The following is a 26,622-nucleotide window of genomic DNA, read 5'->3' as shown; positions in this document are numbered from 1 at the left end:
GCACAGCCGCTCGCCAGATGTTTGGAGCCCAACAGGTGGTTCCTGACGGCTGGGGACTGGGCCCCTGCAGGGTCGACTACGGCCACTCAGCCCAGTCAACAGCTGTCACAGAATCATAGAACATCAGGGTTGGAAGGGACCTCAGGAGGTCATCTATCCAACCCCCTGCGCAAAGCAGGACCAATCCCCAACTAAATCATCCCAGCCAGGGCTTTGTCAAGCATGACCTTAACAACCTTTGAGTTTAGGGAGTCCACCACCTCCCTAAGTAACCCATTCCAGTGTCTCACCACCCTCCTCCTGAGCTAGTTTTTTCTAATATCCAACCTAGACCTCCCCCACTACAATTTGAGACTATTGCTCCTTAGTCTGTCATCTGGTACCACTGAGAACAGCATAGCTCCATCCTCTTTGGAACACCCTTTAAGTAGTTGCAAAAAGAAAAGGAGTACTTGTGGCACCTTAGAGACTAACCAATTTATTTGAGCATAAGCTTTCGTGAGCTACAGCTCACTTCATTGGCTGCATACTGTGGAAAGTGTAGAAGATCTTTTTATATACACACAAAGCATGAAAAAATACCTCCTCCCACCCCACTCTCCTGCTGGTAATAGTTTATCTAAAGTGATCACTCTCCTTACAATGTGTATGATAATCAAGGTGGGCCATTTCCAGCACAAATCCAGGGTTTAACAAGAATGTCTGGGGGGGGGGGGGGGTAGGAAAAAAACAAGGGGAAATAGGTTACCTTCCATAACGACTTAGCCACTCCCAGTCTCTATTCAAGCCTAAGTTAATTGTATCCAATTTGCAAATGAATTCCAATTCAACAGTTTCTCGCTGGAGTCTGGATTTGAAGTTTTTTTATTGTAATATCACAACTTTCATGTCTGTAATCGCGTGACCAGAGAGATTGAAGTGTTCTCCGACTGGTTTATGAATGTTATAATTCTTGACATCTGATTTGTGTCCGTTTATTCTTTTACGTAGAGACTGTCCAGTTTGACCAATGTACATGGCAGAGGGGCATTGCTGGCATATATCACATTGGTGGATGTGCAGGTGAACGAGCCTCTGATAGTGTGGCTGATGTTATTAGGCCCTGTGATGGTGTCCCCTGAATAGATATGTGGGCACAGTTGGCAACGGGCTTTGTTGCAAGGATAGGTTCCTGGGTTAGTGGTTCTGTTGTGTGGTATGTGGTTGCTGGTGAGTATTTGCTTCAGGTTGGGGGGCTGTCTGTAGGCAAGGACTGGCCTGTCTCCCAAGATTTGTGAGAGTGTTGGGTCATCCTTCAGGATAGGTTGTAGATCCTTAATAATGCGTTGGAGGGGTTTTAGTTTGGGGCTGAAGGTGACGGCTAGTGGCGTTCTGTTATTTTCTTTGTTAGGCCTGTCCTGTAGTAGGTGACTTCTGGGAACTCTTCTGGCTCTATCAGTCTGTTTCTTCACTTCCGCAGGTGGGTATTGTAGTTGTAAGAATGCTTGATAGAGATCTTGTAGGTGTTTGTCTCTGTCTGAGGGGTTGGAGCAAATGCGGTTGTATCGCAGAGCTTGGCTGTAGACGATGGATCGTGTGGTTTGGTCAGGGTGAAAGCTGGAGGCATGTAGGTAGGAATAGCGGTCAGTAGGTTTCCGGTATAGGGTGGTGTTTATGTGACCATCGTTTATTAGCACTGTAGTGTCTAGGAAGTGGATCTCTTGTCTGGGCTGGACCAGGCTGAGGTTGATGGTGGGATGGAAATTGTTGAAATCATGGTGGAATTCCTCAAGGGCTTCTTTTCCATGGGTCCAGATGATGATGTCATCAATATAGCGCAAGTAGAGTAGGGGCGTTAGAACAACGCTTCCTCAGCTCTCATCCCCTAAGTCAGCCATAAAAATGTTGGCATACTGTGGGGCCATGCGGGTACCCACAGCATGCCGCTGATCTGAAGGTATACATTGTCCCCAAATGTAAAATAGTTATGGGTAAGGACAAAGTCACAAAGTTCAGCCACCAGGTTAGCCGTGACATTATCGGGGATAGTGTTCTTGGCGGCTTGTAGTCTATCTTTGTGTGGAATGTTGGTGTAGAGGGCTTCTACACTTTAGATAAGCTATTACCAGCAGGAGAGTGGGTTTGTGTGTGTGTGTGTGGGGGGGGGGGGAGTGAGAAAACCTGGATTTGTGCTGGAAATGGCCCAACTTGATTATCATACACATTGTAAGGAGAGCGATCACTTTAGATAAGCTATTACCAGCAGGAGAGTGGGGTGGGTGGAGGTATTTTTTCATGCTTTGTGTGTATATAAAAAGATCTTCTACACTTTCCACAGTATGCATCCGATGAAGTGAGCTGTAGCTCACGAAAGCTTATGCTCAAATAAATTTGGTAGTCTCTAAGGTGCCACAAGTACTCCTTTTCTTTTTGCGAATACAGACTAACACGGCTGTTACTCTGAAACCTTTAAGTAGTTGAAGGCTGCTATCAAATCCCCCCCCCCTCTCTTCTGCAGACTAAACAAGCCCAGTTCCCTCAGCCTCTCCTTGTAAGTCATGTGCCCCAGCCCCCCATCTTTTTCATTGCCCTCCACTGGACTGTCTCCAATTTGTCCACATCCTTTCTGTAGCAGGGGCCTAAAACTGGATACAATACTCAAGATATGGCCTCACCAGTGCCAAATAGAGGGGAATAACCACTTGCCAACAGATCAAGGGAATGCTCCTACTAATGCAGCCCAATATGCTGTTAGCTTTCTTGGCAATAAGGGCACACTGCTGACTCATATCTAGCTTCTCATCCACTGTAATCCCCAGGTCCTTTTCTGCAGAACTGCTACTTAGCCAGTTGGTCCCTAGCCTGTAGTGGTGCATGGGATTCTTTCATCCTAAGTACAGGACTCCGCACTTGTCCTTGTTGAACTTCATCAGATTTTTTTTTGGCCCAATCCATGTTATCCAAGTGTCCACGTTATAGCAAGAGCATTGACTTGCAGTACATCTGCACAGCCAGCAGAAACCCCCCACAGCGAGCCTCAGATCCTGCAGGTAGTGCTAGGATCTCACTAGTGTCTCCTCACTGCACTAGAACACCCGGGGGCAGCTGAGTGGGGTTCTGCATATCTAGGGCAGATGTCCCCTTATGGTGCACGTAGCCTAGGTACAGTAATCTGCACCTTACAGCATCTTCTCCACTCCTCTAAGCCTGGCACAATAGTTAGACTCCCTGGGGGAGCTGGTTATTCCCCTGCCTTTAGCATTAAATTTAGAAATAACCCTACACATAACCCGAGTTCTATTCTGCGCTCACACTCCAATACTCTTGGTCTACAGTGTCACCGACGATTTGGCAGACCAGGTAGCACTGTTGGAAGGAGAAGAGGTTAGCAGCGACTAGATAGGAGTTGCAGGAGGGTGTAGCAGTCAGGCAGAAGACGTGTACAGGACATGAAGAGCTAGCAAATTACTAGTTCAGAAGTATGGGTTAGGCTTGTGGCAAAAAATTTGTCCCATGAGTTCTCAAGCTCATACTTCAGGGGTTCTCAAACTGGGGGCCAGGCCCCTCAGGGGGTTGTGAGGTTATTACATGGGGGGGGGGGGTCGCAAGTTGTCAGCCTCTACCCGAAACCCCACATTTCATCCAGCATTTATAAATGGTGTTAAATAGATAAAAACATTTTAATTTATAAGGGGGGGTTGCACTCAGAGGCTTGCTGTGTGAAAGGGGACACCAATACAAAAGTTTGAGAACCACTCCTCTAGTTAGTATTCTAGCATGCTGACTACTATTTATGACAACTTGTTTGGGAAAGGTCTGGCTAGAAACCAATAATCCACCACTAGAGACTCAAAAAACTCATTTTATTTTAACACATTCAATTAATAGGGAGCATTCAGCACTATAAATATTTTGTTAAAACAAATGCTTTGTTTTGTATTTGCTTCATACATTACAGCTCTAGCTAAACATTTTACCAACAAAAGAAAGCCAACAAGGGACGATTAAATAAAACCATACAGGATTTAAAAAATTACACATTTTGCCTAGTGACCTAAAATGACTAAGTCACACATTTTTGTTGTATTTTCCAGAAGTAAGGCTGAATTAAGATTCTCCCTTTCACAATCTATTAGTGAAAAAACTTTAAGCTTTGCTAAATTAGGCAGCTAATAATAAGGGAACAGTTAAGCGACCAGTAAAATTTAATCATAAGCAAGTATTTCTAAGCTTTTGAGGTGCTAGAAATAGATTTTTTTAGCCAAATTCTGCCCTAACTCGGAAAAGAAAAGAAAAAAAAGTATTCCAGGCTACATCCCTGGAACATTGTGCACTACCAGATGAAAGAACAAGTTCAAAGTCTCATTCCTAATGTACTACTCCTAGGGATCAGCAGGTCCGAGAGGTGATTCATAGAGGAGGTGCTGCCTCTGTCACTCAAAATCAATTCCTAGTCAGTTTAAAAAAGAAAAGGTGGTGCTGATGTGCTACAAAGGAAGTTGTCTTGTACTTTGTTAGATTTGAAGAAACAGCATTTCTCCAAATAGATTTGTCAGGATTTACATAATCTGTATTTTAGAAACAAACATTCAATTTATGAAAGGGAATCTTTACTAAGTGCAATACAGGAACTACATAAAATTAATGAAATCTTGCAATTATCTTTGTCATTATTTGATCACAGGGATAAAACCATGCCCACACCAAGCTGTCTAGTTTCATCATTAAAAAGAAAATTGTACATAATTATGTATTTCATTTATCCTAGTCATTTATTTTATTACACTGAAAAGCTTTTGAGAAAACAATTAGAGGAAAATACAGCACAAGAACAATAATTTAACCTTTAAAACAATTAAAGAGGCTACCCCCCAGGATTAAGTACATAATCAATAGATCTAAACTTGCATAAAGTACACTTTCTGCAAGAAATAAGTTACATACAGTTAAAGGGTGCTTTGATTCCCCCTTCCCCTCCTCCCTTCCCACAAACAGTTCATGTAGGCCAATGACCGTTGCAGTGATACAACCCTGGAACTCCAACTCCCAAAAAGAAGAAATGAATGAGATTGGGGGGGGAAATGGCACTAACATGGTGTCTTGAGTTTGAAGAATTTGGGACTTGCTGTTACTTGTAAGTGGGATTAGCATTCAGATTAATGAAGGGCATACATGTTCTAAGTACCACCTACTCCCCACTAGGTCAATAAATCAAGACATCTTGAGTGATCTGATGTTCACCATACATAATATGTCATTTAATGATGGAAAAGCAGAGTCATTCCTGCTTGCCTCCCAGAGATATCAATGCAAGCAATAATATAGTGAAATTTAGAATTCATACAAACCATACACAAAAATGTAAATCTCAAAGAAGGGTATACTAGTAATACAGTAATTGCAATTTTCTAAATTTTCACTTCTTCAAATCTTAACTTTTGTATTCCTCCTCTGGAAAGGAATTCCCACAATTGTCTCTCCCCCAATTTTAATTGCTATTTTGGTTAAATACAGTAATCATTCATCAGGTAATGACTTGACAAATCACTGCCTGGTTGTAATACTGCTTGTAGAGCTAACGAATTACCATGCCTCTTCCAATTCGTACAAAAGTTATTTTTCTCTCCACAAAAGGTAATTATTAATATGGTTCCCAATTAGGAACTAAACTGCTAGTGCAATCTGTGCACTATTTAACTATTCTTAGCTCAACTGTCTGTTTTAATGTTTTTAGTCTTGCAGATTTAAACATATACATGTCAAGTAAATGTGAATCCTTGTCAGTCAGACTGTGGTATGCTTTGGACGCAAAGGAGAAATAAAATGATCACAAGTAGATGCTATATATCAATACCAACCAGTAAGGAGCACACTTGGCACGTAAGTTTTAAATAAGGTTCATTTTTTAAATTTAATACACAAATGACCCTCCATGACCAAAATTCACTTTCTTCTGTCAAAAGAAAAATGTTTCTAAAATTTTGCCTCTACACTATCAGTGCCCATTCTCCTCCTTGCTCACCCCATATTCATCAAGTAATTGAATAAGTCTAGCGTATTTCCTAGATATTTTAGTCACATACCTAAATATTTAAGGACTCAGAAGTTTACTACCAAACAACATTTATCAGTGTACTGAGTTTTTGAAAATAACAAAGACTAACTCAGTGGAATGGATTAAAAAGAAGTATATACACACAACTATCTGACCGTGCAGAAAACATTGTGATTTTTCTATGACAAAAATACACAAAAAAGTTACTGTAAATTCATTCCTTTAAACTACAAGCTCAAAGTCTACATAAAACTAAGTTAACAATTACCAGACTACGGCTTGACCCTGCTCCCACTGAAATCAATAGCAAAACACTTATTGACTTCACTGGACTACAGTGAGCTACAGATAGGAATTGCAGTGAAGAGATCTATACCATCTAAATCAAACTAGATAACAATGTTTTTGCAGTAGACAGACTGTATTTTTAAAATGCAAAGTTCAGTCTGTGGATATGTTTCAGGTCAGAAAAGAAACTAATAGCCTGTCTTAGATCCAGCATTAGTTTCCTTTAGATTCAGAAGCCACAGTACTGCACATGTGAAGCTGGCAACACACGGGAACAAGAACACAGGTTGAATGCTTGTTTGATATTCTGTTCTCTGGATGACACCTGAACATCAGTTAATTCCCCGGGTAACCCTAAATTAACAGACATTATATCTTTGTACGTGATTATATAATGTACATCCCATCAACATCTCTTCTGATTTTAGTCACATTCTTAAAGTATCTGTGGCTGTTGACCACCTAGTAAATAGATTAGGACAAAACCAGGCACATTCTGGCTACATTTTAATTTGTTTTTGACCACGTAATTCCAGATCTTGGTTTAAATACACAATACATTTCCCAATGTAAGACAGAATATGGCATCACTCCTGTCCACATGCTGAACACAGTAAGAGCAATGTGGTACAGAAACAAACAGGATGAGCTAATAGAATTTAAAAAAAAAATTCCAAACACAAAGGCCTTTTGTACCATAATGAAAAGAAAACCAGGTTTTCATTCACATGAATTAAGCAGCTTACTTGCTATACCAATTAATCAGATTCTAATTAGAGAATTTTCCTATGGATAAAAAACAAAGAAAACTACTTAAAAATTACTCAACTGCTCAAATACTATATAGCTACCTAATTAGTAGGAATAAGCACTTCAGAAGAAATTCAGAATGTTAAGTTTCTTTCTTGAAAACAAAAATATATACACATTTCTATATATTACCTTGATGGCAGCCAAAATATACTTAGTGATAATTTTATATTAGTCATAAAGAAAAATATTTTGAATTTCTTTAGATAATCTCAATTAGAAAACAGTTTAATGAACAAACTATTTCATATATTACTAAACTGGTCTCTATGTTAGGAAAGAAATGTGCAGTATTTGACAATGCTGTCGGAGCACTGTGCCTCTGGACAACCCAGGCCTTACTGTCACCACTTTTGGTCTTCATTATAATTTGTGACGGTTTTCACTTCCGTGCAAAGTTTTTATGCAAAAAAGGTGGTATGTTTCCAAAGCACTAAGACAGCAGGCTGTTGTCAAAATAAAAGTGTATTAAGAGACATTTCTTTTTGCTTGCAAGATATAGCCTTTGGATTTGATAATGCCTCTGGTCTGAACAATGACTGAATACCGGAGAATCCACAAGGGAGTCCATTCATGTGCTCGACTGTTCCGGATACTTTCCTGAAGAGCTTCTTGGAAACTTGCCTCACAAAGCAGTTCTAAAATTAGAAACAGATATTTACATTTTAACCAAACAAAAAGGAAATAATTCCTTTAACTGTAATTAGTAAGAGGTGATCTTTGTGTTAAAAATTTGTTAATTATCTCAGTAAGCAATGTGACAGCATGCTTCATGTGGTCTCACACGCCCCCCCCCCCCGAAGTTTCATGAGGCACAAACTCAAAAGTTAAAGAATTTATAGTATAAGAAAGTTTCAGAACATACTTCTCTCCTGCTCTAAGTAATAAACTGGCTTTACATAAAGTGTTGATTGGAATGACATTAATAATTGAAACTACCAAATAATTGAAGATACCAAAAATAAGATCAAGAGGTAGCTATATATTTTGTAGGGGAGAGTTAAATGACAGTCTCTTGTTTGACATTGATTTTAGTTTAAAAGGTCTAGATTCATATTTAGAAAAATGTAATATGTTTGACCAAATCCAGCAAGGTACTGAGCATTCTCAGTTCCCACTGAAGTCACAGTTAAGGGGTCTCAACACCTTGCAGACTGGGCCCTTAACAGTTATAAGTCTAAAGAGAAAAATTTATATCCTGCTCTGTAAATCCTTCCATTATTCTATAATTAAGGCACACTGGCCCTTATTAGCCAGCATAAGATTGTAGGGTGGGAAACAAATCCCACAAACCCCACCCTGCCTCCCCTCTCAGATAGTTATTGATGTGTATTAATGAATTTTCAATTTGTTTTGGTCTGCAGGTTGCAGTTAGAGTTTCAGAGGATACCGTGGTTCCAGCCAACAATTTCCAACTATGGGCTTCATCCCTGCTAAAAGATTGGTGGACCTGGAAATATGTCATGGGCATCCTGCTGCCTTTTGATGTCATACTCAGTTTGTTGGCATAGGCTCTAAGGACTTATGTGGTACTGTTTGTTGACAAATCAGCAGGGTTTTACTTGGTTTAGTAATGTGTCATTTATTTCACAGTATCACAATTCTGGGTGCTAGCTCCTGGCAGCAGGGGTGTTAACTCCTTTTCAGTAGGGTAGATACTGGTTTGGTGACCTTGGTTTAAGCAGGCTGCTAAGCCTTAGTACTGTGATGCTTGGAATTTGAGCATCGACAAGGGGAAGGTAGGTAACAGAGAGAGCACTGATGGTGTCATAAATAGAAAGGGAAGGGTAAACCCCTTTAAAATCCCTCCTGGCCAGAGGAAATCTCCTCTCACCTGTAAAGGGTTAAGAAGCTAAAGGTAACCTCGCTGGCACCTGACCAAAATGACCAATGAGGAGACAAGATACTTTCAAAAGCTGGGAGGAGGGAGAGAAACAAAGGGTTTGTGTGTCTGTCTACATTTTGTCTTTGCCGGAGATAGACCAGGAATGAAGCCTTAGAACTTTTAGTAAGTAATCTAGCTAGGTATGTGTTAGATTATGATTTCTTTAAATGGCTGAGAAAAGAATTGTGCTGAATAGAATAACTATTTCTGTCTGTGTATCTTTTTTGTAACTTAAGGTTTTTGCCTAGAGGGGTTCTCTATGTTTTGAATCTAATTACCCTGTAAGGTATTTACCATCCTGATTTTACAGGGGGGATTTCTTATTTCTAATTACTTCTATTTTTATTAAAAGTCTTCTTGTAAGAAAACTGAATGCTTTTTCATTGTTCTCAGATCCAGGGGTTTGGGTCTGTGGTCACCTATGCAAATTGGTGAGGCTTTTTATCCAACATTTCCCAGGAAAGGGAGGGTGCAAGTGTTGGGAGGATTGTTCATTGTTCTTAAGATCCAAGGGTCTGGGTCTGTAGTCACCTAGGCAAATTGGTGAGGCTTTTTACCAAACCTTGTCCAGGAAGTGGGGTGCAAGGTTTTGGGAAGTATTTTGGGGGGAAAGACGTGTCCAAACAGCTCTTCCCCAGTAACCAGTATTTGTTTGGTGGTGGTAGCGGCCAATCCAAGGACAAAAGGGTGGAATATTTTGTACCTTGGGGAAGTTTTGACCTAAGCTGGTAAAGATAAGCTTAGGAGGTTTTTCATGCAGGTCCCCACATCTGTACCCTAGAGTTCAGAGTGGGGGAGGAACCTTGACATGGTGGCATAGTGGTGGGATTAACCTGAAATCATTTTGAGATCCAGTTGAGATTTTTTTGAACTAGAAATACAGATTTAAAAAAAAAAAGGAAGTCCAGAAGCAGCTGAAACTGAAAGCAGCTTGTTTTTCTCTGCTTTGTGGCCAAGCAGAGACAAAAGGGGATTATCTTTGTGAATTGCAGGTTTTCTTTGCCTGGAGGCAGGGTACTTAACTCCTGCAGGGAAATTCACAGTCTTCCAACCCAGAGTTTTTTGTTTCCCTAAAAGTAAATAGAAGGAGGGGTGTTCTACCCATTTGCCTGGAGACAAAAGTGGCAGGGTTTTTTTTTTGGATTTTGATTTTTTACAAGGAGCACAAGTTTAAAAAGGAAACTTGTTTTTTCTTTGGGCTGGGTAAACAGGTTTCAAAGTAGTTGGAAGTTTTTGCTTTGATTTGGGCCCAGAGCAGAGACAAAGGAATTGTCTTTTTCTGTAGGCTGACAATCACTATCAGAGAATAGGTATTCTATTCCAGCACAGCAAAATTTTACAGCCAAGTTTTGTTTGTTTATTTCTAAACCTCGGGTGTAAAGTTAGTTAAAAACAGAGAGGTTAGGATGACAGAATCCACAGCACAACAAAAGATGGAATTAGCCAGATTTCAGGCTGAGGAAAAACAAAAGGAACATGAAAGACAGATAGAACTCATGCGGCTGGAAAAGGAGGTACAGGAGGCTGCCCACAGGAGGGAAATGGAGGCAAGGAAGCATGTGGAGGAGGAGAAGGAAAAAGAGAGGAAGCATGTGGAGGAGGAGAAGGAAAAAGAGAGGAAGCATGTGGAGGAGGAGAAGGAAAAAGAGAGGAAGCATGCACTGGAGATGGAGAAGGTAAAGGCTCAGCAGAATATACCAACAAACCCTAGCAATCCTTCTCCAGGTACTACTCCCCATCCCAGAAAGTTCCCCACCTACAAGGCAGGTGATGATACTGAGGCCTTCTTAGAAAACTTCGAAAGGGCCTGCCTTGGGTACAACATCTCTACTGACCAATACATGGTAGAGCTGAGGCCGCAGCTCAGTGGACCCTTAGCTGAGGTGGCAGCTGAAATGCCTAAAGAACACATGAACAAGTATGAACTGTTTAAATCCAAGGCGAGAGTCAGAATGGGGATAACACCCGAGCAGTCTCGTCGGAGGTTCAGAGCCCTAAGGTGGAAACCAGACGTGTCATTTACCCGACATGCCTACCACATTGTGAAACATTGGGATGCCTGGATATCCGGAGCAAGTGTTGAATCTCCAGTAAATTTGCCCTTCCTAATGCAAATGGAACAATTCTTAGAGGGTGTTCCTGAAGAAATAGAAAGGTACATCCTAGATGGGAAGCCCAAAACTGTAATCGAGGCAGGAGAGATTGGAGCCAGATGGGTGGAGGTGGCAGAGAAGAAAAAAAACTGGTCGCAGTTGGAGCGGAGACCAGAAGGGACAACCCCAGGCCACACCCTATTACCGGGGGCCGCCCAAAGCCCCACCTACCTCCCAAAGAACCCTCCAGACCCCTTATCGTCCCACCACCCCGTTCTCCAGCAACCCTCCTCGCCCCAGTGACCCGTCAGCTGGACGATGTTTTAAATGTAACGAGCTGGGGCATGTAAAGGCCAACTGCCCCAAGAACCCCAACAGATTACAGTTCATTGCACCGGAATCACACCAGAGGTCCACAGGCCCAGATACCTCCCAGATACCCTTGGAGCGGAGGGAAACTGTGAGTGTGGGCGGGAAGAAGGTCACCGCGTGGAGGGACACCGGAGCACAAGTGTCAGCTATCCATGCTTCCTTAGTGGACCCCAAGTTAATCAACCCAGAGATCCAAGTGACAATTCAACCCTTCAAGTCCAACTCTTTCGATTTGCCTACAGCCAAGTTGCCTGTCCAGTACAAGGGCTGGTCAGGAACGTGGACTTTTGCAGTCTATGATGATTATCCCATCCCCATGCTGTTGGGGGAAGACTTGGCCAATCATGTGAAGCAGGCCAAGAGGGTGGGAACGGTCACCCGCAGCCAGGCTAAACAAGCCGTGAGGCCTAGCTCTGTTCCGGAAACTTCTATCAGGACCCGGTCAGAGGTGATGGACCCGGACCCCAGACCAATGTCTGCAACAGCAGTAGTGGATCCAGTCCCAGAGACCCAGACGGAACCAGTCCCAGAACCGGAACCAGCCGAACAACCAACACCAGACCCATTGCCAGCACTGAATCCAGTACTTGCAACCTCAACACCAGAGGGCCCCACCGACCCTGAACTGGTAGCAGCCGATAACCCTACACAAGAGGCTCAGCCGGAGCCTGAATCCCAACATAGTGCACCAGCGGAGAGCGGTTCACAGTCAACAGAAACAGCTCCATCCCCTATATCACTTCCAGAGGGACCAAGCCTAGGTCCACAATCCAATGAGGAACTGATGTCTCCAGCATCAAGGGAACAGTTCCAGACCGAACAGGAAGCAGATGAAAGCCTCCAGAGAGCTTGGATGGCGGCACGGAGCAACCCACCGCCTCTCAGCTCTTCTAATCGATCCAGGTTTGTTGTAGAAAGAGGACTTTTATACAAGGAAACTCTTTCTGGTGGACACCAGGAAGACTGGCATCCTCAGAGACAGTTGGTAGTTCCAACTAAATACCGGGCCAAGCTCTTGAGCTTAGCCCATGATCACCCTAGTGGCCATGCTGGGGTGAACAGGACCAAAGATCGTTTGGGGGGGTCATTCCACTGGGAGGGAATGGGCAAGGATGTTTCTACCTATGTCCAGTCTTGTGAGGTGTGCCAAAGAGTGGGAAAGCCCCAAGACCAGGTCAAAGCCCCTCTCCAGCCACTCCCCATCATTGAAGTTCCATTTCAGCGAGTAGCTGTGGATATTCTGGGTCCTTTTCCGAAAAAGACACCCAGAGGAAAGCAGTACATACTGACTTTCATGGATTTTGCCACCCGATGGCCGGAAGCAGTAGCTCTAAGCAACACCAGGGCTAAAAGTGTGTGCCAGGCACTAGCAGACATTTTTGCCAGGGTAGGTTGGCCCTCCGACATCCTCACAGATGCAGGGACTAATTTCCTGGTAGGAACTATGAAAAACCTTTGGGAAGCTCATGGGGTAAATCACTTGGTTGCCACTCCTTACCACCATCAAACAAATGGCATGGTGGAGAAGTTTAATGGAACTTTGGGGGCCATGATACGTAAATTCGTAAATGAGCACTCCAATGATTGGGACCTAGTGTTGCAGCAGTTGCTCTTTGCCTACAGAGCTGTACCACACCCCAGTTTAGGGTTTTCCCCATTTGAACTTGTATATGGCCGTGAGGTTAAGGGGCCATTGCAGTTGGTGAAGCAGCAATGGGAGGGATTTACACCTTCTCCAGGAACTAACATTCTGGACTTTGTAACCAACCTACAAAACACCCTCCGAACCTCTTTAGCCCTTGCTAAAGAAAACTTACAGGATGCTCAAAAAGAGCAAAAAGCCTGGTATGATAAACATGCCAGAGAGCGTTCCTTCAAAGTAGGGGACCAGGTCATGGTCTTAAAGGCGCTCCAGGCCCATAAAATGGAAGCATCGTGGGAAGGGCCATTCACGGTCCAGGAGCGCCTGGGAGCTGTTAATTATCTCATAGCATTCCCCACCTCCAACCGAAAGCCTAAGGTGTACCATATTAATTCTCTAAAGCCCTTTTATTCCAGAGAATTAAAGGTTTGTCAGTTTACAGCCCAGGGAGGAGACGACGCTGAGTGGCCTGAAGGTGTCTACTACGAAGGGAAATGTGCTGGTGGTGTGGAAGAGGTGAACCTCTCCATGACCCTTGGGCGTATGCAGCGACAGCAGATCCAGGAGCTGTGCACTAGCTACGCGCCAACGTTCTCAGCCACCCCAGGACTGACTGAACGGGCGTACCACTCCATTGACACAGGTAATGCTCGCCCAATTAGAGTCCAACCTTACCGAGTGTCTCCTCAAGCTAAAACTGCTATAGAACGGGAGATCCAGGATATGTTACAGATGGGTGTAATCCGCCCCTCTGAAAGTGCATGGGCATCTCCAGTGGTTCTAGTGCCCAAACCAGATGGGGAAATACGTTTTTGCGTGGACTACCGTAAGCTAAATGCTGTAACTCGCCCAGACAACTATCCAATGCCACGCACAGATGAACTATTAGAGAAACTGGGACGGGCCCAGTTCATCTCTACCTTGGACTTAACCAAGGGGTACTGGCAGGTACCGCTAGATGAATCTGCCAAGGAAAGGTCAGCCTTCACCACACATCTCGGGCTGTATGAATTTAATGTACTCCCTTTCGGGCTGCGAAATGCACTCGCCACCTTCCAAAGACTTGTAGATGGTCTCCTAGCGGGATTAGGAGAATATGCAGTCGCCTACCTTGACGATGTGGCCATATTTTCGGATTCCTGGGCAGACCACCTGGAACATCTACAAAAAGTCCTTGAGCGCATAAGGGAGGCAGGACTAACTGTTAAGGCTAAGAAGTGTCAAATAGGCCTAAACAGAGTGACTTACCTTGGACACCAGGTGGGTCAAGGAACTATCAGCCCCCTACAGGCCAAAGTGGATGCTATCCAAAAGTGGCCTGTCCCAAAGTCAAAAAACAGGTTCAATCCTTTTTAGGCTTGGCCGGTTATTACAGACGATTTGTACCGCACTACAGCCAAATCGCCGCCCCACTGACAGACCTAACCAAAAAGAAACAGCCAAATGCTGTGCAGTGGACCGAAAAGTGTCAGAAGGCCTTTAACAAGCTTAAAGCGACACTCATGTCTGACCCTGTACTAAGGGCCCCAGACTTTGACAAACCGTTCCTAGTAACCACAGATGCGTCCGAGCGTGGTGTGGGAGCAGTTTTAATGCAGAAAGGACCTGATCAAGAATTCCACCCTGTAGTGTCTCTCAGCAAAAAACTGTCTGAGAGGGAAAGCAACTGGTCAATCACTGAAAAAGAATGTTACGCCATTGTCTACGCTCTGGAAAAGCTACGCCCATATGTTTGGGGACGGCGTTTCCACCTGCAAACCGACCATGCTGCACTGAAGTGGCTTCACACCGTCAAAGAAACTAACAAAAAACTTCTTCGGTGGAGTTTAGCTCTCCAAGATTTTGATTTCAACATCCAACACATCTCAGGAGCTTCTAACAAAGTGGCTGATGCACTCTCACGTGAAAGTTTCCCAGAATCAACTGGTTAAAATCGTCCTTGAGATGTGGAAAATATTGTTAGTCTTTATGTACTTGGTAGTATATTTAGAGATGCATGTGTCTTATTAACTCTGTTTTCCTAGAGCTCCAGGAAGAAATCCCAGCCAGTGTTTCACCCTAGCTGAGATTTGGGGGGCGTGTCATAAATAGAAAGGGAAGGGTAAACCCCTTTAAAATCCCTCCTGGCCAGAGGAAATCTCCTCTCACCTGTAAAGGGTTAAGAAGCTAAAGGTAACCTCGCTGGCACCTGACCAAAATGACCAATGAGGAGACAAGATACTTTCAAAAGCTGGGAGGAGGGAGAGAAACAAAGGGTTTGTGTGTCTGTCTACATTTTGTCTTTGCCGGAGATAGACCAGGAATGAAGCCTTAGAACTTTTAGTAAGTAATCTAGCTAGGTATGTGTTAGATTATGATTTCTTTAAATGGCTGAGAAAAGAATTGTGCTGAATAGAATAACTATTTCTGTCTGTGTATCTTTTTTGTAACTTAAGGTTTTTGCCTAGAGGGGTTCTCTATGTTTTGAATCTAATTACCCTGTAAGGTATCTACCATCCTGATTTTACAGGGGGGATTTCTTATTTCTAATTACTTCTATTTTTATTAAAAGTCTTCTTGTAAGAAAACTGAATGCTTTTTCATTGTTCTCAGATCCAGGGGTTTGGGTCTGTGGTCACCTATGCAAATTGGTGAGGCTTTTTATCCAACATTTCCCAGGAAAGGGAGGGTGCAAGTGTTGGGAGGATTGTTCATTGTTCTTAAGATCCAAGGGTCTGGGTCTGTAGTCACCTAGGCAAATTGGTGAGGCTTTTTACCAAACCTTGTCCAGGAAGTGGGGTGCAAGGTTTTGGGAAGTATTTTGGGGGGAAAGACGTGTCCAAACAGCTCTTCCCCAGTAACCAGTATTTGTTTGGTGGTGGTAGCGGCCAATCCAAGGACAAAAGGGTGGAATATTTTGTACCTTGGGGAAGTTTTGACCTAAGCTGGTAAAGATAAGCTTAGGAGGTTTTTCATGCAGGTCCCCACATCTGTACCCTAGAGTTCAGAGTGGGGGAGGAACCTTGACAGATGGCATTGCCCATTTTCACTGTTCCTAGGCCAGACTGCCTCAAGAACTTACCCTGTTATGGAATTAATAAATTTGCGGCCTCTTGCCCAAAAATTCGAGATATCTGTATTTGTCCTTACTGGTTCCTGCCATTCACAAATTTGCTTAAATGAAAACATATTTCTTTCAGCAGCAGAAGATGCCCAGGAGCTAAAGCACAGACCAAATGTAGCCCAGGCAGCTATAATTTATCAGCTCAGTCTCTGAATAAGAAGATGGGAGATTCCTTAAATAGTGGTGGAAACTATACCCTTTCTCCACTATCCTCCACATGTTGAATTTGCTACCGCTGCATTATATCTGACCTGCACCTGCATGAAAGCCAAAGCTACTTGCAAAAACAGGTTCCCTTGCAAGGCAACAAAAAAGAGCTGAAGACTTGGATTTTACAGTTTACATAAGCAATCAAACAAATTCAGAAGCAGAAGTATTAATTTTTAAATAGTAAATAGTAAGAATTAACTAATGAATAGCATCTTATGCTGGCATATCCATTGCTCAAAATGTACTGACAGTTGTAAATGGCCAGGCAGTTTTATGAATTCCACTACAAAGTCTCATTCACTTCCAAATCAAGCTTCATCCAGGTACAGTATATAGTAATTTAGATCATATTTAATAAGACCTTAAAGTTTCATTCTATTGGACACATTTTTCTTAGCAAGACTCACCAGGTGATTAAACACACAAATAAGTACCTTACTAGAAAAAAATTGATCTCTACTACACTTTTGCCTACAGCCATTTTAGTTAAATTGAGGAAATGAAACAAAATATCTTGTCCAAGTTCTTTTAGTTTACAGTTCCAGCAATGTATTTGTTTAGATGCTAATAGGGTGAAAGAGATTAGTCCAGATTCAAGAAGAACCAATTTAATATTTTAAGAAGATTATGTTATAACAGCGTTCTGAGGAGATGGCACATCAGGACGATTTTGGAACCCAGACGAGAAACTGTGATTCTACTATAATGTAGTAATTATGTCACCATGTCATCACAGATATCAAAAACACTGTCAAACTTTAAATGACATTACAGGTTAAACAGGGCTCTCTCATCCTCTACCTTCAAACATACTATTTCAGATTAACCAGCGGTATGTTGCTATAAAAGCTTTTTCATTGCAAGCTTCTGTGTGAAGCTCTTCCATGTCTTTCATTGTTCTGAAGGTACAGAATGACACTTGAGAGACTACATGCTTTGCTGGAATTAATAAACCCTAGATTTTAAACATGGTACAGTACACAATACTTTTAGATAAGGCATCCCTTCCCACTGCTTTATTGTTTTCCCGATTACAATATCCCAGAAGTCCTGTTGTAGAATTGCTTTTATTTTTTTTCTCATTAAGGCAAGCACATAAGAACTTGATATAGAAAAGAAATGATAGAGATATACAACTGAATCCAATGCACAGGGCTTTAAAGGTAAAAAAAAGTTTGCACTTAGATTAAGATTATGCCCAGTCATGTTCAAAATTACTTTATTCAGAAGGTTTTTGTTAATTTTGTCAAGTAAGTTCAACTACAGGCTTACCTTTTGGATCGTTATGAGTCAACAGCTGGATGTCAAATTGTTTTGCAAATGCTGTGAGGTCAGGTGGCATCACACAACAGGAAGCTAAATTTACCTGGTTACTATTTGGTTTCACCTGAAAGAGAGAGATATCCTTCAGATGGAAAGTCACATTAATATGTTACTTCTACTTTAGACATGTATAAGCATCCTTTACAGTTGAATAAAATCTGCTCTGTATCGTTATTTTGAGCATTTTGACTTGAACTTTGTTTTGAACACCAAAAACTGAATAAAGCCCAAGCCTGATCCTGCAAGATGCTGTTGAGCACACAAGTCCTACTGGCTGTAGTGACTGAACTCATCTCCTTGCAACATAAGGCCCAGAATGATGACGGGGTGTCACTTCAGTAGGCTATGCATAATGAATAATGTTTGGTTTCTTGTCTATTGTGGTCATTAATATCAGCAGCCCTTTGTTTCCAGTAAAACAGGATGCTGGTTCTAAAAGAAAAACACTAGACTACAAATAATGCAATACATAATTAATTTTCATTCTTCTTGTGGATATAAATTTGCCGCTATCCACACACCCAATTCGTGGCCTAATCCAAAACCCACTGAAGTGAAAGGGATTTTTCTCCATTAATTCAATGACTTTGGATCAGGCTCTCACAAATAAAGAGTACACACATTCATGATGTCAGAACATTACTGGCCAGAGTAAGATTTTTCCCCCCCTCCACTTTACTTAAGTAAGACAGCAAAAACAGAACAAATCAAGACTCTTATCAGGAGCCATAAGGATCCATAGTTATTAATTTATATCACTTTTACAGAGCTTGGAGGATTCTGAACAAACAAACAGTTTACATACACTAATATCAGTATGATTAGAATGTAATCAGCTCAATAACAAGCAGATGGCATAGATAAATGGAGACTTGCATGATTTGAATGTTATGGAAGGGACATTCAGTCTCTGCGAGAAGGTCAGTTACATTGCACAAAGAACAGTTCCTACTGTTTGATCCGTGTGCAGGAGGACACACAATCTGCCTAGCCTTTACAGATAAGCTTGGTATTCTAATGATATCTTCCGGAAAGGAAAGGAATTGTATCCAAATAGAGGTTAAAAAATGTAAAAAGATTCAGGTAATATTCCAGGGGGAAATCTGTGCCACTGCACACATGCAGAATTCACGTCCCCTGCAGATTTCTTTACTTCCCCACAGAAAAATGCCTGCTGACAGAAAAGCAAAGGGAAGCTGCAAGAGTGGTCACGTGCCCCTCCCTAGCAGCACGGGCACATCATTTCAAGTTCCTAGAGCAGCCGCCAATGAAGGTAAATCACTGCGCGCGCGGGGGGGAGGGGGGGAAGGGGAGGCGGCTGGGGACGCCCTGTCCAGTGGCTCCTACCGTGCTAGCGGCTCACCTGCCAGTCTCAGCTGGGCTGGGCAGGATGGGACCTTCCTCTTTCCCTGTAAGGCTGAATCAGACCGACCCCCGGAAACCTCCCCCGGAGCCAGGAAGCTCCACCCACCCTACCCCCGCTTCCTGTCCCCATCACTCCTCAGCCACAGGGTGAGGGGTCACTGTACAGGGAGCTGCTCCCCCGTCTGCCCAACCCCCATGCGTCCAGACCACCCTATACCCAGACTCTTCTGCCGAGCCTCACCCTTCCACACCACTGAGCCCCCAGTACCTGAACCCCCACCGCACTGAATCTCACCCCTGCATCCAGTGCCCCCCCCATCACCTCCTGCTCTCACCCCCAATTCATCCAGAACCCCCCCCCCCCGACCCTCCCTAAGCCCCACCCCTGCACTCACACCATGCTATCTTGGTGCGCGTGGCATGGAGGGGCAGGGCCCTGGGGTGTTTCCGGGCCAGGCCTGGCTCATGTGCTGTGTTAGGGTCGGGTGCAGCCTCACCACTGAGTCCATGGGCGGGGGGGGGGGGGGGGACGGGGGGGGGGACACGACGACGACTGCTGCAGTGTGATCTCCCTGCTCCCCATTGCCATGCTGGAGCCTCCACATTTATTTATTGACTAATAAAATATGCAGAATTTTAAAATATTGGGTGCAGAATTTTTTTTGGTGCAGAATTCCCTCAGGAGTAAGGTGATTTCTTTTTTAAAAATTGGGTTAAAATTGAAAAGTTTTAATTAAAAAATAGCACTATTTATACTTCTAATTTGTAATCAATTACAAGAATCTTCAAAACTCAAATCCTTTGCTTTCCAATATATCTTTGACAGATTAGCGTAATCAGTATTTTAATTTTAAAATGAAAGTCATTTTTCTATTGTTTAACTGGATATGTGGCATACCAACAACAGTAAAAACCACGCCTCAGAGTTACTATGGTTGAATAATCTGTCCTTACCTGTGACCACAGGTACAGTTGCTCTAACAGTGTTTTATCTAGATCAGAGGTACCTATGGCAACAATCTTTTTGTGTTGAACTAAGTTCTCAAGTTCTCCCCAGTAAGGCTGTAAATACTCCAAAGAAAGATTAATTCCATCTTCAATAGGAGGTGGAGCAATGATCACAGAATCTAATTGGGTAACCCCAAGGGCAGAACATGCTGTGGAAAAAAAAAAAAAGAAAAAAAAAAACTCAATCTGAGATAAGATGATAAACAATAAGCATGACAAGATATCTTTCAAAAACTCAGCTTTACGCCACTTTCATTTCTGAATCACCATTTGAGAGTTTCAAAGAATCTTTGTACCCAAGGACAGTAGCTAGATACAGAAATTCAGTTAAGAATCAAATACAGAGCTGAAAACTGAATTTCAGATACAATCTTGTGGTGAAAAACAACTTCTTGAACAGAGTCTGTAGCTCTCTATTCCTTTTTCGATATTAACATCTTTGATTTTACATCAAGATTGGCCGATTTATATCATCCTCATTAATGGTTGCACTTTTGACCTCTTGTTCTAGTCTATGACCTCCCCCTCCACAGTTGCCCAAGCACTGGTAAAGGACCATGAAGAAACACTGAGAAGGGCTATTCACATGCCACTGTGACGGGCTATTCACATGCCACTGTGACTGAGGAGTTAATTGAAAACCCAATACTGAACAGAATGGATCTGGACTTAACATGATTGTGATTATAAGTAAGATTGTGGCAAAGTTTGGGACATCATAAAGATTGTAAAGGTTATCCAAGTTATGAGAGGCTTCTGAGATAAACATGAATGAAATTAAAACAACGTAAACTGGCAGGCCACCCATGCATCTCCCTGAATTATGTGTTAAGTGCATATCTGAAAGCCTTATAAATTACATAGTGAATTGAAGCATATACATAGTGAAATGAGGCACAAAGGTAAATCTCATTTTCCTTTTGTTGCTAACAAACTCATGGTCATCTGGCATGCTAGAAGCATACGTCTAAACTATGAGCTATGGGTGTGATTCTCAGCTCATGTAGACATACTTACGCTAGCTCCCATCGAACACACGCTAAAAATAGTAGTGTAGTAGCATGGGCAGTGGCATGGCTAGCCGTGCCAAGTACAAACCTGCTTGAACCCCGGGGTATGTACTCAGCACATATAGCTTGTGACAATCCTCACTGCTGCCGTTACACTACTATTTTGACTGTGCTAGCTCAAAGAGAGCTAGCACAAGCATGTCTACATGAGTTGGGAATCACACCCCTAACTCAGTGTAGATGTACCCTCAAAGTGACATCTTTCCACCCTCTGCTGACTTGCCCAAATTAAGATAGATTTGGAAGAGGACATGGTCCAACAGGAAAGGTGTAATTTGAATTAGATTCATTATGTACATTATTCTAGTTTGCTTTGTACATTAGCAGAGCAGAATCTGTCAATAGTCGAAATATAAAAAAAATATATTAAAACTGAAAGTGACTTTGAAATCTCATTTACATAAGTGACTGGAAGGGGGCAACTGACAAGAATACTGTAACGGAAGTAGAATATCTGTTCTTTACTCAATCCATTTCTGATTTGTAATTTTCATCTATACCTGATCTCTAACCCCTTTAATGCTTTTACAAGTGATTCCAGGATTTTCACACACATTTGTCAAATACATTTTAAGAATCAAAAGACAAGAGAACTAGATGTTTTCTGACCCTCAGGAATCCTTCAAACCCAATGAACTTTCAAGGTGGTAAAAAGGTCAGTGTTCTTGCTTACTTCCTTTAATAATTTGTGGTACATGTTTAGCTCCTCTTTGGACAAACAAAACTTCAGACAGATGCTGTCAATATAACACCTTTTATTAGCATTACATTAGCTTTTAATAAAATAAATATTTTTAATTTGCTGTTGCAGCATTAATGTTACACTGCTGAAACAAGCATCATATAGAATGTGATACATCAATACTGCAGTTTCTATAGTGTTCAGAAGCAGGCAGGGAACAAATTAAAATTGGAAAACATTTACTGTTTCAAAAATCACCTCAGCATCATATAACAGAACCAATTACATACCTTATGCCAAACAGTTTTGGTTTTTTTAATTAATTTGGTAAAAGAAGACTTTACTCCTACAATTAGATCCACAGAGGTGGGCTCTTGTACCTACCAGAACAAGGGGCTGCGCACACCGATCCAGCTGAAGTTTCGGGATCTAAGAGTCTATATTATATTTAATCCATTACTATGAACTGAACCAACATATAAATTAGACCTTAATTTAGTAATTTTGGCCATTTTGAGAGGCTCACCCTTCCACACCACTGAGCCCCCGGTACCTGAACCCCCACCGCACTGAGTCTCACCCCTACATCCAGTGCCCGCCCCCCCCCCCCCCCCGATCACCTTAAGAGTATTACAATTGCTAGAGAAATTGCAGAATAAATCAAGGCAAATGTAAAATTCCCCTCTTCAGCACAGAGGAAGACAACCTAAAACCCAAGAATTTTTGTAACAATCAGAAAGTAGAAAGCATTGCACACAATTTCAGTTTTGCACTTACCCATATCAACTGCATCTCTGATTGAAGAAGAGTTTGATCCTGCGATGAACAGTTTTGCTGCACACCAAAGAAATGTGAGTTAATAACTAAAACCAGCTCCAGCTGTTAGAGAATATACAGTAAAACGCACAGAGCAGTTACGTTTCCAGCTATGTACTAGCATTGTATCAATCTTACATTTTGGCAAGAACTAATAAAGAGTACTTAGGACACATGCCAGCTTCTTAAGGAATTGAAAGATGTTTAAAAGTGGTGTTCTAAAAGGTGAAACAGAACTGTAGTTAGTATGTTTCTGAGATATCTTCAGAAGTCTCTTAAGACAGGAGGTTACCTAATAAGGGTAGTCTCTTGCACAGGTGAAACAGAGACGTAAGTGTTTTGGTACTTTAAGCAACAATGATAATGACAAGTTTGTTTTTAAAACAGTTAACCTCACAGAACCAACAGACCTCCCTCCCCAACTTACTGAGGCTCAAAATTTAACATATCTCTATAGTTTGACCTTCCCCCCCTCAAATTCATCGTATTCCACTGGATAGATCATTATAATAGAATTGTGCCTCCAGTGTTATTCATTAATTATAGGATTTATGAGTCATTTTTTGGACAACCCTAATGTTAAACGAAAAAGGAGGCAAAGGTTTGCAAAAAAGAATTTAAAATCTGCTTGGGGAAGGTGGAGTAATTAAAAGCTGTACAGAGTATCTAGACATGTTAATGCAGGTCTTTTCAGTGAACAGCAGACAAATTCTGACTCATCCTAAATAAAGATATGAAAGTTTGTACTGCTGTCATTTGGCTTATCAGGCACCGAAGGGTAACATTTATGGATATTCTGCTTGTAACAACAGCACATGGGTTCTTTCTATAACTATCTTAAGATTTATCCTTGGACTGCCCATGAGGTTATCAATATAAATATTATGTACTCTCACTTAAAAAAAAAAAAAAAGACACAGACAGAACTTTGGGTCTAGCGAAGCTAGGTACAGAAGCCTTTATGCCACCGTTATACTCCCCAACAATCCTCAGAGATGCCAGGAGCCACTTCATCCCCAGTGCAATGTAGGGAAGCCTCAAAGCTTTCTTAAGAACTAGCTTATTCAGTTTGAGCACCAATTTAACTAAATCCATTTAGAAACTGATTTAAATAAGTCAATGCAACTCACTGGTGTGGGCTCTCAAACTGGTCTAAGAGTGCCTTACTCTGTGATTTAGCTTAGGGCTTGTCGATACTACAAAAATTAGGTCAGCTTATTAGGTTGGTGTCCACACTACCCTCCTTCTGCCGGCGGTGTGCATCCTTACCAGGAGCACCTGCACCGCCTGAAGTGGGGCATTGCAGGACACTGACAACTGAGTGTGGGGTTCATAGCTGGAGCACCCCACCTACCTTGAGGTAACAGCCAGCGCTGTGACCCTGGCAGAGGCGCAATTTCACAGCATGGTGCCTGCCACAACTGAAATTTACATTATTGCCAATTTCATGGCTACCTTAGATCAAAGGAGCAGGAACTCAGAGCTGGAGCCCTGAAATTAACAAGAATGTCAATTTCACTGCTGATAGGCCTCCTGCTTTGAAATTGATCAACCAGGCTGGGCTCACAGTTCAATCTGTCAGTCTGAGGTTGGGATCCAGCTGTGAGTCTGGCACTGGGCTAACAGCTGGAGGAGGGGCAGTTGTGAGCCTGGTACCAGGCTCAATTTCACAACAAGGGAGCCTAGAAGTGAAATTAACATTATTGTCAATTTCAGGGCTCCAGCTGTGAGCCTCTCCCCCCTTGCAGAGTAGAGACAATAGCAGCCATGAACCTGACAAGAATGACAGCAATGTGAGTGACGCAGCCTCTACAGGGACACTGCGTCATCCTAACTACATCCACATAAGCGCAACACCTCTTGCAGAGGTGAAGTTATTATGTCAGTGTAGCAGGCCACTTATTACAGCAGAAGCAGTATTCTAGCATAGACACTGACATAATTAGGTAATAATAAGCTGCCTTATGTTGCCCTAACTCTGTAGGGTAGACCAAGCCTCAGTTTCATTAAAAACTAAGAGTATGTCTACATATAAACCTCTTCAGCTCCTCAGTGAAGAGGTTACCTACACCACCTGGGTGGGGAAATGTGGAGGTTTCCCATAAGAGTAGGTACTCCAAGAGGTAGAATTCTCCCATCGACCTAGCACTGTCTGCACTGTACCATTCAGAGGTGTGAATTTTTCACACCCCCTGAATAACACAGTTATACCAACCTAACTTCCTAGTACAGACCAGGCCTAAGAATTTAGTTCAACTGCTGCTCAAGCTACATGTACACCAGCCCCTTGCTGCAACAGACCCAAAGACTGTTCCAGCTGCTAAGGATTGTTGGAGCAGTGCTATCCCACATACCCTATATCAATTTAGTTACATGAATGCTAATCTCACCAGCCTAAGAATGTTTAACAGGAAGCTGCACCCATTTAGCTAAATGCATTTCTAAACCAATTTTGTTAAATCAGTACAGTTTGCCCAAGTAGACATGGTCTGGCCTGAGACAGAGAAATCAAATGACTTGTCCAAAGTGAATCAAAAAGATGAGAATGGAACTCTAGTATTTTGAATCTCACTGTATATCTACATGGGGATAAAAAGCCCTGGAGCATGGCTGCAGCTGGCCTGGGTCACTCACAGGGCTTGAGCTCAGAGGGCTAAATATTGCTGTGCAGATGTTGGGCAGGAGCCCAAGCTTTGGGATCCTCCATCCTCTCAGAGCCCCAGAGCTTGGGCTCCAGTCCGAGCCTGAACCTCTACACAGCAATTTTTCACACCCAGAACCTAAGCTCCACAAGCCCAAGTCAGCGGACCTGGCCACCTGTTTTTTTTAATCCTGTGCAGACGTACTCTCAACCATGCTGTCTCATCAGGTTACTCAGTATGTCCTTTTGCAGATTTTTTTTCCTCTCTCATTTCAACTCTCCTCTTTTCCTCCTCTTCCCATCCCCAAAACACCCTTCCCTATTTAATTCAATATTAATGAAGAAACTTAAGTCACAAGCCCTGCTCCCACTGAACAGATCCTGCTATCAAACCCAAGTCAACAAGCCTGCTAGCCAGAGCAAACTATTTAGTTCTTTTAAGTTCCCTAAATGTAAAGTATATTCTGCAAAGCAAGAGTACATTTTTTCATTCCTTACCTGACACTTTCAATTCTTCCCTTTCTTCAGGATTTATCTTCTCCATTGCTTGATCTACAATACATTCCAGGACATCTGGCATTTCCTGCAGAAAATACATAACATTTAGGAGCAGTTTGTCAATATTAGAGAGTTAATAATCCTCTGAAGAATTCATTAACTGTTACAACAAAAGCCTTATACCAGGATCAAAAAAAAAAAAAAAAAAAAAAAAAGCATAAAACACTATAGTGGAAGCACTAGGTTACTTCCTTACTTTAGAGGGGCCCAGCCTACTCCAACGCCAGAGCAGAGAAGGAACGGGTAACAGGTAAGAGAAAGGCCACATCTACAGTACAGGCACTTCAGCAGCATTGCTGCAGCACTGCAGGTGTTCTGTTGTAGCACCTTAATGTAGATGTTTTCTGTAGCAACTGAATGGATTTTTTCCAGTGATTTTCAACCTGTACGTAGCCCAGGGGCCACGTGCGGCCCAATCAGCACACAGCTGCAGCTCATGCGACATCCTCAGGGCCATACAGGTAGTATTGGACGCGGCCCACAATGGTAAACAGATTGAGAACCACTACTTTTTTCCACTGCTGTAGGTAATCCCCCTCTCTGAATGGTGGTAGCTAAGTTGACAGAAAAATTCTTCCATCAGCACAGCCACATCTGCCCTGGGGGTTAGGTTGCCATTGCTGGGTCGACCTAACTTAAATGTAGACCAAGCCAGAGTTACATGACCAGGTTTGTCTCTGCCCTCAAATACAGAGGTACTTTTGAGGTTCCAAAAAACTTAC

At 42.5% G+C, this 26,622-nt stretch overlaps 1 protein-coding gene across 1 annotated transcript in view; it reads right to left on the bottom strand.

Moving 5' to 3' along the window:
• Positions 1-3,946: 3,946 nt before the first annotated feature.
• GCLM (glutamate-cysteine ligase modifier subunit) overlaps positions 3,947-26,622 on the bottom strand; it is a 30,011-nt gene continuing 7,335 nt past the window's right edge. Inside the window, exons 3-7 of the mRNA XM_074961301.1 lie at positions 25,841-25,925; positions 22,663-22,719; positions 20,080-20,282; positions 17,710-17,824; positions 3,947-7,770 (exon numbers count right to left, since the gene is read on the bottom strand). Of these exons, the coding sequence (XP_074817402.1) occupies positions 7,601-7,770; positions 17,710-17,824; positions 20,080-20,282; positions 22,663-22,719; positions 25,841-25,925 (630 nt within the window). The 3' untranslated portion in view covers positions 3,947-7,600. The remainder of the gene's footprint in view (positions 7,771-17,709; positions 17,825-20,079; positions 20,283-22,662; positions 22,720-25,840; positions 25,926-26,622) is intronic.

This window comes from Natator depressus, chromosome 8, assembly GCF_965152275.1.
Source record: "Natator depressus isolate rNatDep1 chromosome 8, rNatDep2.hap1, whole genome shotgun sequence".
NCBI classification, from domain to species: domain Eukaryota; kingdom Metazoa; phylum Chordata; order Testudines; family Cheloniidae; genus Natator; species Natator depressus.
This window is presented reverse-complemented; position numbering and strand designations above follow the sequence as displayed.